General features: G+C 38.4%; 1 protein-coding gene across 3 annotated transcripts in view; it reads left to right on the plus strand.

Annotated features, from left to right (window-relative positions):
* The window catches only part of grik1a (glutamate receptor, ionotropic, kainate 1a), a 59,493-nt gene that overhangs the window by 22,709 nt on the left and 23,601 nt on the right, over nucleotides 1–13,183 (plus strand). For 2 of the 3 annotated variants that reach the window (XM_087806978.1, XM_087806980.1), the window contains exons 6-9: nucleotides 257–427; nucleotides 8,883–9,026; nucleotides 10,584–10,691; nucleotides 10,817–10,861. In XM_087806978.1, the coding sequence (XP_087663104.1) occupies nucleotides 257–427; nucleotides 8,883–9,026; nucleotides 10,584–10,691; nucleotides 10,817–10,861 (468 nt within the window). The remainder of the gene's footprint in view (nucleotides 1–256; nucleotides 428–8,882; nucleotides 9,027–10,583; nucleotides 10,692–10,816; nucleotides 10,862–13,183) is intronic. The other variant, XM_087806979.1, reaches the window with a different exon arrangement.

Genomic DNA, 13,183 nt, shown 5'->3' on the forward strand with positions numbered 1-13,183 from the left:
ACCAACAACTTTATAATAAAAATCTGCTGAAAAAAGAACCAGGAAAAGTTGCCATAACTTATCAGTTTTGTTGTTAACTTTGCTGCACTTTGTCCAAACAACTGTGCATTAAACTGATCATCAGGACTTAATATAATATAAACGTATATCTTTATTTGACTTTCCTACTGTTCACTAGTTAGATTTGAGACACTCGAGTGTCATGAAGATCATTTAACTCATAACGCTGTCGATCCTGCTTCACCATCTGCTCCAGGACCTGTTTGCTCTGGACCTGGAGCCGTACCGCTACAGCGGGGTCAACATGACGGGGTTCAGGCTCCTGAACATGAACGACCCGGGGGTCTCCGCCACCATGGACAAGTGGGCCACAGAGAGGATGCAGGGTCCCAAGCAGGAGGGGGGTCTTATGGACGGCATCATGACTGTGAGTCTGAACCACAATCTGATAAAACCTACATTTTATGATCACAACAACAAACACACAAGTCGACTCTTTATGCCTGAATCTTCGAGGTTAGTTTGGCGACATTAGCTTTTTTCATGTCCTCAGGGGCCACACTTCATGTTGGGACATTATGGTCTGTCAATCCAGAAGAAAGAAGGATAAATAAAAAAGAGTCTGTTCATGATATGATGGAAAAAACACTAGTACGAATAGATGAAAAGCAAAAGATCAAGTACAATAATTTCATGATATTCTATAATGAAGCTAAAGTTGTTGTTTGTTATAATTCATTGAAATGATCGAAACCATCTTTGTACACACACAAATATAAACAAACACACATTAAAATATAAACACAAAAACAATTTTGAATAATCGCACTGACAACCATATTTAATACTTGTACACACACAAATAGATTACAAATGTACACACACAAATATAAACACACTCACCCATATTCATTTATACATACACAAACACATACAAATATAAAAAATACACAGCTTTACTGAAGGTGTCCAGTGACATCATGATGTCGGCTGACTCTGGTAAATCCACTGTTCTGGTTCTCTTGGATCTGTCGTCAGCCTTTGACACAGTTGATCACCAGATCCTGCTGAGAAGACTGAGGGATGAAGACTGTCTGGGTCTGTGTTAGAATGGTTCTCATCTTACCTTTCTGGGCGCAGTTTTAGTGTATCTGCCAATCAAATGAGGTCTGAATCGGCAGATCTGTTGTGTGGAGTCCCTCAAGGTTCTGTTCTGGGTCCTTTATTGTTTTTGCTGTACTTGATTCCCCTCGGTAAAATCATTCAGAGATTTCCAGATGTTTCTTATCACATTTTTGCTGATGACATCCAGCTCTACTGCTCTTTTGACCCAACTGAGCCCCAGAGGCTGAACAGCTTAGTCAATTGTTTGCTAGAAATCAAACAATGAGTGAAAACACTTTACAGCTAAATGTGGACAAAACTGAAACTCTGGTGATTGCTCCTGATGATAAGATTCCAGGGTTGAGTCAGTACTTGGGTGACTTAGGTCAGTCTGTCAAACTGAGCCTGAGAAACCTGGGTGTTGTATTTGATAAAGACATGTCTCTTGTTCGACATTAAAACAAAACTGACCAGAAACTGTTTCATTCAACTGAGAAAAATCTCTAAACTTAGGAAAATGTTGTCGGGACATGATCTGGAGCTTGTAATCCATGCGTTTGTTTCTTCTCGTCTGGACTATTGTAACAGTTTGTTTTCATGTCTTAACTAGAAGGATCGTCTCGTCTGCAGTTGATACAAAACTCTGCAGCGAGAATTCTGACCCGCTCTAGTAGAAGAACTCACATTTCTCCGATCCTTAAAACTCTTCACTGGCTTCCAGTTTCTTTCAGGATCAACTTTAAAATTCTGGTTCTTACTTTCAGATCTATTCATGGTCAGGCTCCTCCTTACATCACAGATCTGATCCAGCCTTACACCCCAGCTCGGGCTCTGAGGTCTGTGGATCAGAATCTACTGATGGTTCCACGAACACGGTTCAGGACCAGAGGAGAGAAATCTTTTCAGGCTGTTGCTCCTAAGCTTTGGAACGATCTTCCTCTCTCTTTGCTCTTGATGGATCTACTGACTCCTTTAAGAAACATCTTAAGACGTTTCTATTTGTTCAGGCTTTTCCTTGATTTTCTGGAACTCCTGTGTTGTTCTCAGTATTATCTTGATCTTTAAAGTATGTACTTTTTTGAGTATTGTTTTGATTGTTAAAGCGCTTTGTGACCCTGGTCTGGAAAAGCACTATATAAATAAATATTACTTACTTGCTTACTTACACTGATGACCATATTAACACACACACAAACGTATGGGAATATAAAGGTACACAAAATAAATGAAAATATACACATTCGCATTCATATACACACACTGACAAAAATGGATTATGCCCACACGCAAACACACAGACACACACAAATAAGAATACACATGTACACACACAAACACATTCACAGATATAAATGCACACGCCCATATTAAGTTATACATACACAAACACATACACAAATATAAACTCACAAAACAAACATTTCCTTTAAATGATAGAAACTATATTAAAAAAACACACAAAAATGAGAAATAAAAAAATATATATTAAGAAACAATTGAAGAAAACACACAAACAACTATTTTTTGATTGTCATTTTTTTTCTCCAAATATTAGAAACTATAAAAAATTCTGATAAAAAGGAAAAAAAGAACAAAGTTTTATTTGAAGTTCAACTTGTACTTGTTGATAAAACAGCAGATGTATCTAAATGATGAGACATGTTCACAGATCCTGTTTTATTCATTTACTTTATTAATTTATCTTCTAAAGATCTATTCTCTTGTAAAATCAAGTTTGAAAGAAGTTTATCACAAGAAAACAAATATTTGACTAAATAATTTCTATGGATTTGTACATAAAAAAAACCTAAATCTAAATCCATGGATCTTCTTCAGGTCTGAACTTTATTACGCGGCGATATTTCATCTTCGATAATGATGAAATTAATAAGGATTGTACAAGTCAGGCAAGAAAGGTCAGGTTAAAGGTCGGGTTAAAGGTCAGACTGAGGTAATTACAGACGGAGAATCACTGAGTGAAGAAGCTACAGATTCATAGAATAAACTGACCTGAGACCAGATTATTAGACATGATGATGAGAGGAGTAATAGAACACACACAATCCCACACACACACACACACACACACACACACACACACACACACACACACACACACACACACACACACACACACACACACACACACACACACACACACACACACACACACAAAGATAAATATGATACCAAAATGTACGCACACAAACCTCTGTACAAAATAAATATTAACACACACAAACAAAACTATACACATTCATCACACAATGAATTTGATGCAAACACAAACACAAATCGGAAAACCACTGTACACACACAAACACATAAAGAAATATAAACGCACAAAACTAATACACACATTTAATTGTTAATTGTTCACACAAAAAGATCTACACAAAACAAATACACACACAAACAACAATATTTAATGCACACACAAACACACACAGGTGCATATGAATACAAATGTACAGTCACAAACATGAACACAAAACAAATATACATACACAGAAACAAAAAAATATACACACTCACAAACACATTCAAATACACATACTGACACACATTCAAATACACACACTGACAACCATATTATATACTTACATATTTACTACATAATGCACATGGATGCACACACACACACACAGAAGCACATACGCAAACATAAACACACACAAACACATTCAAATACACATACTGACACACAATGAAATACAAACTGACAACTATATTATATACTTACGTATCTACTACATAATGCACACGGACGCACAGACAGAAGCACACACACTAATCTACACACAGACACACACTGACATACTAAACACACGTGTGTGTCTCTCCCACAGACAGAAGCACACACACTAATCTACACACAGACACACACTGACATACTAAACACACATGTGTGTCTCTCCCACACACAGAAGCACACACACTAATCTACACACAGACACACACTGACATAATAACACACACGTGTGTGTCTCTCCCACAGACAGAAGCACACACACTAATCTACACACAGACACACACTGACATACTAAACACACGTGTGTGTCTCTCCCACAGACAGAAGCACACACACTAATCTACACACAGACACACACTGACATACTAAACACACGTGTGTGTCTCTCCCACACACAGAAGCACACACACTAATCTACACACAGACACACACTGACATAATAACACACACCTGTGTGTCTCTCCCACAGACAGAAGCACACACACTAATCTACAAAAAGACACATACTGACATACTAAACACACGTGTGTGTCTCTCCCACACACAGAAGCACACACACTAATCTACACACAGACACACACTGACATACTAAACACACGTGTGTGTCTCTCCCACACACAGAAGCACACACACTAATCTACACACAGACACACACTGACATAATAACACACACCTGTGTGTCTCTCCCACAGACAGAAGCACACACACTAATCCACGTACAGACACACACTGACATACTAAACACACGTGTGTGTCTCTCCCACAGACAGAAGCACACACACTAATCTACACACAGACACACACTGACATACTAAACACACGTGTGTGTCTCTCCCACACACAGAAGCACACACACTAATCTACACACAGACACACACTGACATAATAACACACACCTGTGTGTCTCTCCCACAGACAGAAGCACACACACTAATCTACACAAAGACACACACTGACATACTAAACACACGTGTGTGTCTCTCCCACACACAGAAGCACACACACTAATCTACACACAGACACACACTGACATAATAACACACACCTGTGTGTCTCTCCCACAGACAGAAGCACACACACTAATCTACACACAGACACACACTGACCACCAAACACACGTGTGTGTCTCTCCCACACACAGAAGCACACACACTAATCTACACACAGACACACACTGACATAATAACACACACCTGTGTGTCTCTCCCACAGACAGAAGCACACACACTAATCTACACACAGACACACACTGACCACCAAACACACGTGTGTGTCTCTCCCACACACAGAAGCACACACACTAATCTACACACAGACACACACTGACATAATAACACACACCTGTGTGTCTCTCCCACAGACAGAAGCACACACACTAATCTACACACAGACACACACTGACATACTAAACACACATGTGTGTCTCTCCCACACACAGAAGCACACACACTAATCTACACACAGACACACACTGACATAAAAACACAGGTGTGTGTCTCTCCCACAGACAGAAGCACACACACTAATGTACACACAGACACACACTGACATAATAACACAGGTGTGTGTCTCTCCCACACACAGAAGCACACACACTAATGTACACACAGACACACACTGACATAATAACACAGGTGTGTGTCTCTCCCACAGACAGAAGCACACACACTCATGTACACACAGACACACACTGACATAATAACACACGTGTGTGTCTCTCCCACAGACAGAAGCACACACACTTATGTACACACAGACACACACTGACATAATAACACATGTGTGTGTCTCTCCCACAGACAGAAGCACACACACTAATCTACACACAGACACACACTGACATACTAAACACACGTGTGTGTCCCTCCCACAGACAGAAGCACACACACTAATCTACACACAGACACACACTGACATACTAATCACACGTGTGTGTCTCTCCCACAGACAGAAGCACACACACTAATGTACACACAGACACACACTGACATAATAACACAGGTGTGTGTCTCTCCCACAGACAGAAGCACACACACTAATATACACACAGACACACACTGACATACTAAACACAGGTGTGTGTCTCTTCCACAGACAGCAGCACACACAGTAATGTACACACAGACACACACTGACATAATAACACAGGTTTGTGTCTCTCCCACAGACAGAGGCACACACACTAATCTACACACAGACACACACTGACATAATAACACAGGTGTGTGTCTCTCCCACAGACAGAAGCACACACACTAATCTACACACAGACACACACTGACATACTAAACACAGGTGTGTGTCTCTCCCACAGACAGAAGCACACACACTAATCTACACACAGACACACACTGACATACTAAACACACATGTGTGTCTCTCCCACACACAGAAGCACACACACTAATCTACACACAGACACACACTGACATACTAAACACAGGTGTGTGTCTCTCCCACAGACAGAAGCACACACACTCATGTACACACAGACACACACTGACATAATAACACATGTGTGTGTCTCTCCCACAGACAGAAGCACACACACTAATGTACACACAGACACACACTGACATAATAACACAGGTGTGTGTCTCTCCCACAGACAGAAGCACACACACTAATGTACACACAGACACACACTGACATAATAACACAGGTGTGTGTCTCTCCCACAGACAGACGCACACACACTAATGTACACACAGACACACACTGACATAATAACACAGGTGTGTGTCTCTCCCACAGACAGACGCACACAACTAATGTACACACAGACACACACTGACATAATAACACAGGTGTGTGTCTCTCCCACAGACAGACGCACACACACTAATGTACACACAGACACACACTGACATAATAACACAGGTGTGTGTCTCTCCCACAGACAGAAGCACACACACTAATATACACACAGACACACACTGACATACTAAACACAGGTGTGTGTCTCTTCCACAGACAGCAGCACACACACTAATGTACACACAGACACACACTGACATAATAACACAGGTTTGTGTCTCTCCCACAGACAGAAGCACACACACTAATCTACACACAGACACACACTGACATAATAACACAGGTGTGTGTCTCTCCCACAGACAGAAGCACACACACTAATCTACACACAGACACACACTGACATACTAAACACAGGTGTGTGTCTCTCCCACAGACAGAAGCACACACACTAATCTAAACACAGACACACACTGACATACTAAACACACATGTGTGTCTCTCCCACACACAGAAGCACACACACTAATCTACACACAGACACACACTGACATACTAAACACAGGTGTGTGTCTCTCCCACAGACAGAAGCACACACACTCATGTACACACAGACACACACTGACATAATAACACATGTGTGTGTCTCTCCCACAGACAGAAGCACACACACTAATGTACACACAGACACACACTGACATAATAACACAGGTGTGTGTCTCTCCCACAGACAGAAGCACACACACTAATGTACACACAGACACACACTGACATAATAACACAGGTGTGTGTCTCTCCCACAGACAGACGCACACACACTAATGTACACACAGACACACACTGACATAATAACACAGGTGTGTGTCTCTCCCACAGACAGACGCACACACACTAATGTACACACAGACACACACTGACATAATAACACAGGTGTGTGTCTCTCCCACAGACAGAAGCACACACACTAATCTACACACAGACACACACTGACATAATAACACAGGTGTGTGTCTCTCCCACAGACAGAAGCACACACACTAATGTACACACAGACACACACTGACATAATAACACAGGTGTGTGTCTCTCCCACAGACAGACGCACACACACTAATGTACACACAGACACACACTGACATAATAACACACGTGTGTGTCTCTCCCACAGACAGAAGCACACACACTAATGTACACACAGACACACACTGACATAATAACACAGGTGTGTGTCTCTCCCACAGACAGAAGCACACACACTAATCTACACACAGACACACACTGACATAATAACACACGTGTGTGTCTCTCCCACAGACAGAAGCACACACACTAATGTACACACAGACACACACTGACATAATAACACACGTGTGTGTCTCTCCCACAGACAGAAGCACACACACTAATGTACACACAGACACACACTGACATAATAACACAGGTGTGTGTCTCTCCCACAGACAGAAGCACACACACTAATCTACACACAGACACACACTGACATAATAACACACGTGTGTGTCTCTCCCACAGACAGAAGCACACACACTAATGTACACACAGACACACACTGACATAATAACACACGTGTGTGTCTCTCCCACAGACAGAAGCACACACACTAATGTACACACAGACACACACTGACATAATAACACACGTGTGTGTCTCTCCCACAGACAGAAGCACACACACTAATGTACACACAGACACACACTGACATAATAACACACGTGTGTGTCTCTCCCACAGACAGAAGCACACACACTAATGTACACACAGACACACACTGACATAATAACACATGTGTGTTTCTCTCCCACAGACAGAAGCACACACACTAATCTGCACACACACTAATCTACACACAGACACACACTGACATAATAACACAGGTGTGTGTCTCTCCCACAGACAGACACACACTAATCTACACACAGACACACACTGACATAATAACACACGTGTGTGTCTCTCCCACAGACAGAAGCACACACACTAATGTACACACAGACACACACTGACATAATAACACAGGTGTGTGTCTCTCCCACAGACAGACGCACACACACTCATGTACACACAGACACACACTGACATAATAACACAGGTGTGTGTCTCTCCCACAGACAGAAGCACACACACTAATGTACACACAGACACACACTGACATAATAACACAGGTGTGTGTCCCACAGACAGACGCACACACACTCATGTACACACAGACACACACTGACATAATAACACATGTGTGTCTCTCCCACAGACAGATGCTGCTCTGATGTACGACGCCGTGTTCATGGTTGCCGTGGCGTCACAGCGAGCCTCTCAGATGACCGTCAGCTCGCTGCAGTGTCATCGACACAAACCCTGGCGCTTCGGTCCGAGATTCATGAACCTCTTCAAGGAGGTCAGTGTCGGGAAGCTAACCAGCAACTGTCACTCAAGGACTCTTATTGACATTGATGAACATGATTCTCTGTCTACATTTGTCTGGTCACTCCTCGAACTCACCGTCATTTCCCATGATTCATCGTGATACATCACACTTGAAAAGAAAGAAGAAGGGATGAAAAATGTGTTTACAAACGGCTAAAAAATATAAACTATAATCAAACAATTTTCAATTATAATTAAAAAAATCAACGAAAATAAAACAATTTTCAACTATAATACATATTTTTTAACTATAATCAAACAATTTTAAACTATAATCAAACTATTTTCAACTAAAATCAAACAATTTTCAACTCTAATCAAACAATTTTCAACTAAAATCAAACAATTTTCAACTATAATCAAACAATTTTCAACTAAAATCAAACAATTTTCAACTATAATCAAACAATTTTCAATTATAAAAAAAAAAATCAACTATAATAAAACAATTTTCAACGATAATCAAACAATTTTCTACTATAATCATTTTTTTTTTAAGTATAATCAAACAATTTTTAATGATAATCCAACAATTTTTAATGATAAACCAACAATTTTCAACTTTAATCAAACAATTTTCAACTATAATCGAAACAATAAACTTGAATTAAACAATTTTCAACTATAATAAAAAAATTCAACCTCAACCAAACAATTTTCACATGTAATTCAAACAATTTTAAACAAAATGTCTTCACAATTACAGCAACATTTTTTACTGAATTTAAAAGGCTATGAATGAAAACTATTGAATCTAGTAAAAACATGTTTGAACAACAGTTACTGAAACATGATCAAACTTAAAAAACTGCTGCTCTCTCGTTGCTGCTCTCGGGACCGAATCAAAAAAGGGCGGAGTAGAATCTACCTGCTCCGGAGGTTGAGGTCGTTTGGTGTCCAGGGGCCACTACTGAGTCGGGGGCCACTCCTGAAGTCCTTCTATGACTCAGTAGTGGCCTCTGCCGTCTTCAACGCTGTGGTCTGCTGGGGGAGCAGCATGACAGCAAAGGATAGGGCTAAACTGGACAGCCTTATTAAGAAGGCCGGTTACGTCCTAGGGCGCCCCCTGGATCCTGTGGAGGAAGTGACTGGAGGGAGGATGCGGAGCAAGCTGGGCTCCATGAGGAGGAACTTGTCTCACCCTCTCCAGCACACACTGAGGGCATTGAGGAGCTCCATCAGTGATAGGATGCTCCATCCCAGGTGTGTGAGGGAGAGGTACCGCAGGTCTTTCCTCCCTGCTGCCATCAGACTCCACAACAAGAACACATCAAGATAACTATTTAACTGCACCTCTTCTTGTTATTTATGTAAATATGATTGTGTATATATTATATAGCGCAGATTTATCTTTTATTCTATTTAGATTTTCTTTCTCGTTTTTATTTCTGGGTGTTTTTATTTCTCTTGCTGTTGTTAAACCGAATTTCCCCTCGCAGGACTAATAAAGGTTTTCTGAAACCCCCGGAGACGAGTCCAGTCGAGTGTTATTTGTATCTCCAGGATCATCAGTGTATCTTCTCTGCAGGCGCGATGGGACGGACTGACGGGACGCATTGTTCTCAATAAGACGGACGGCCTGAGGAAAGACTTCGATCTGGACATCATCAGCCTCAAGGAGGACGGAGCTGCTCGGGTGAGTCCGAGACAACAGGACTCTATTTTAGTGTCTATTTATGTTTTAAATCATGACCTCATCTTCACCACCATTAATTATTATTTTCCTACACTTTTCTGTCGCCTTCTTTTTGGGATTTAAAGGGTTTTGTTGAAGCTGGAAGTCGCCTCACGAAGAGGTGGATCAAGGTCGGTGCCAGAGTCCAGTTTTGATCCTTGTTGTTTTTCTCCCACTGTTTTCTCACTCGATATGCCAGACACTCGTCCTGCTCTCTTCCCTGTCATCCCTCGTTTCTCCTCCGCCGGCTTCATGCGCCGACATGTTTGACACTTTGTGTTTGAAAGAACGCCATCGTTTAGACACACGGAAGACACGCGTGTCCACGACCCTCGTGTTTGTTCCACCCTCTGACACGCTGGACTTAAACGGGTCAAGACATGAGACAAACGCAGGACAAACAACTATAATCAAACGATTTTCAACTATAATCCAACAATTTTCAACTATAATCCAACAATTTTCAATTTTAATCAAACACTTTTCAACTATAATCAAACATTTTTCAACTGTAATCAAACCATTTTCAACTATAATCAAACAATTTTCAACTATAATCAAACATTTTTCAACTGTAATCAAACCATTTTCAACTATAATCAAACAATTTTCAATTATAATCAAACAATTTTCAACGATAATCCAACAATTTTCAACTAAAATCAAACAATTTTCAATTAAAATCAAACAATTTTCAACTATAATCCAACAATTTTCAACTATAATCCAACAATTTTCAACTGTAATCCAACATTTTTTAACTATAATCCAACAATTTTCAACTATAATCCAACAATTTTCAACTACAATCCAACAATTTTCAACTATAATCAAACAATTTTCAACTATAATCCAACAATTTTCAACTATAATCAAACAATTTTCAACTATAATCCAACAATTTTCAACTGTAATCCAACAATTTTCAACTATAATCCAACAATTTTCAACTATAATCAAACAATTTTCAACTATAATCAAACAATTTTCAACTGTAATCCAACAATTTTCAACTATAATCAAACAATTTTCAACTATAATCAAACAATTTTCAACTGTAATCCAACAATTTTCAACTATAATCAAACAATTTTCAACTATAATCCAACAATTTTCAACTGTAATCCAACAATTTTCAACTATAATCCAACAATTTTCAACTATAATCCAACAATTTTCAACTATAATCCAACAATTTTCAACTGTAATCCAACATTTTTTAACTATAATCCAACAATTTTCAACTATAATCCAACAATTTTCAACTACAATCCAACAATTTTCAACTATAATCAAACAATTTTCAACTATAATCCAACAATTTTCAACTATAATCAAACAATTTTCAACTATAATCCAACAATTTTCAACTGTAATCCAACAATTTTCAACTATAATCCAACAATTTTCAACTATAATCCAACAATTTTCAACTATAATCCAACAATTTTCAACTGTAATCCAACATTTTTTAACTATAATCCAACAATTTTCAACTATAATCCAACAATTTTCAACTACAATCCAACAATTTTCAACTATAATCAAACAATTTTCAACTATAATCCAACAATTTTCAACTATAATCAAACAATTTTCAACTATAATCCAACAATTTTCAACTGTAATCCAACAATTTTCAACTATAATCCAACAATTTTCAACTATAATCAAACAATTTTCAACTATAATCAAACAATTTTCAACTGTAATCCAACAATTTTCAACTATAATCAAACAATTTTCAACTATAATCAAACAATTTTCAACTGTAATCCAACAATTTTCAACTATAATCAAACAATTTTCAACTATAATCCAACAATTTTCAACTGTAATCCAACAATTTTCAACTATAATCCAACAATTTTCAACTATAATCAAACAATTTTCAACTATAATCAAACAATTTTCAACTGTAATCCAACAATTTTCAACTATAATCAAACAATTTTCAACTATAATCAAACAATTTTCAACTATAATCAAACAATTTTCAACTGTAATCTAACAATTTTCACCTATAATCAAACAATTTTCAACTGTAATCCAACAATTTTCAACTATAATCAAACAATTTTCAACTATAATCAAACAATTTTCAACTGTAATCCAACAATTTTCAACTATAATCAAACAATTTTCAACTATAATAAAACAATTTTCAACTGTAATCCAACAATTTTCAACTATAATCAAACAATTTTCAACTATAATCAAACAATCTTCAACTGTAATCAAACAATTTTCAACTGTAATCCAACAATTTTCAACTATAATCAAACAATTTTCAACTGTAATCCAACAATTTTCAACTATAATCAAACAATTTTAACTGTAATCAAACAATTTTCAACTGTAATCCAACAACTTTCAACTATAATCAAAAGATTTTCAACTATAATCAAACAATTTTCAACTGTATCCAACAATTTTCAACTATAATCCAACAA

Source organism: Callionymus lyra, chromosome 14 (assembly GCF_982586985.1).
Source record: "Callionymus lyra chromosome 14, fCalLyr1.hap1.1, whole genome shotgun sequence".
NCBI lineage: Eukaryota > Metazoa > Chordata > Actinopteri > Syngnathiformes > Callionymidae > Callionymus > Callionymus lyra.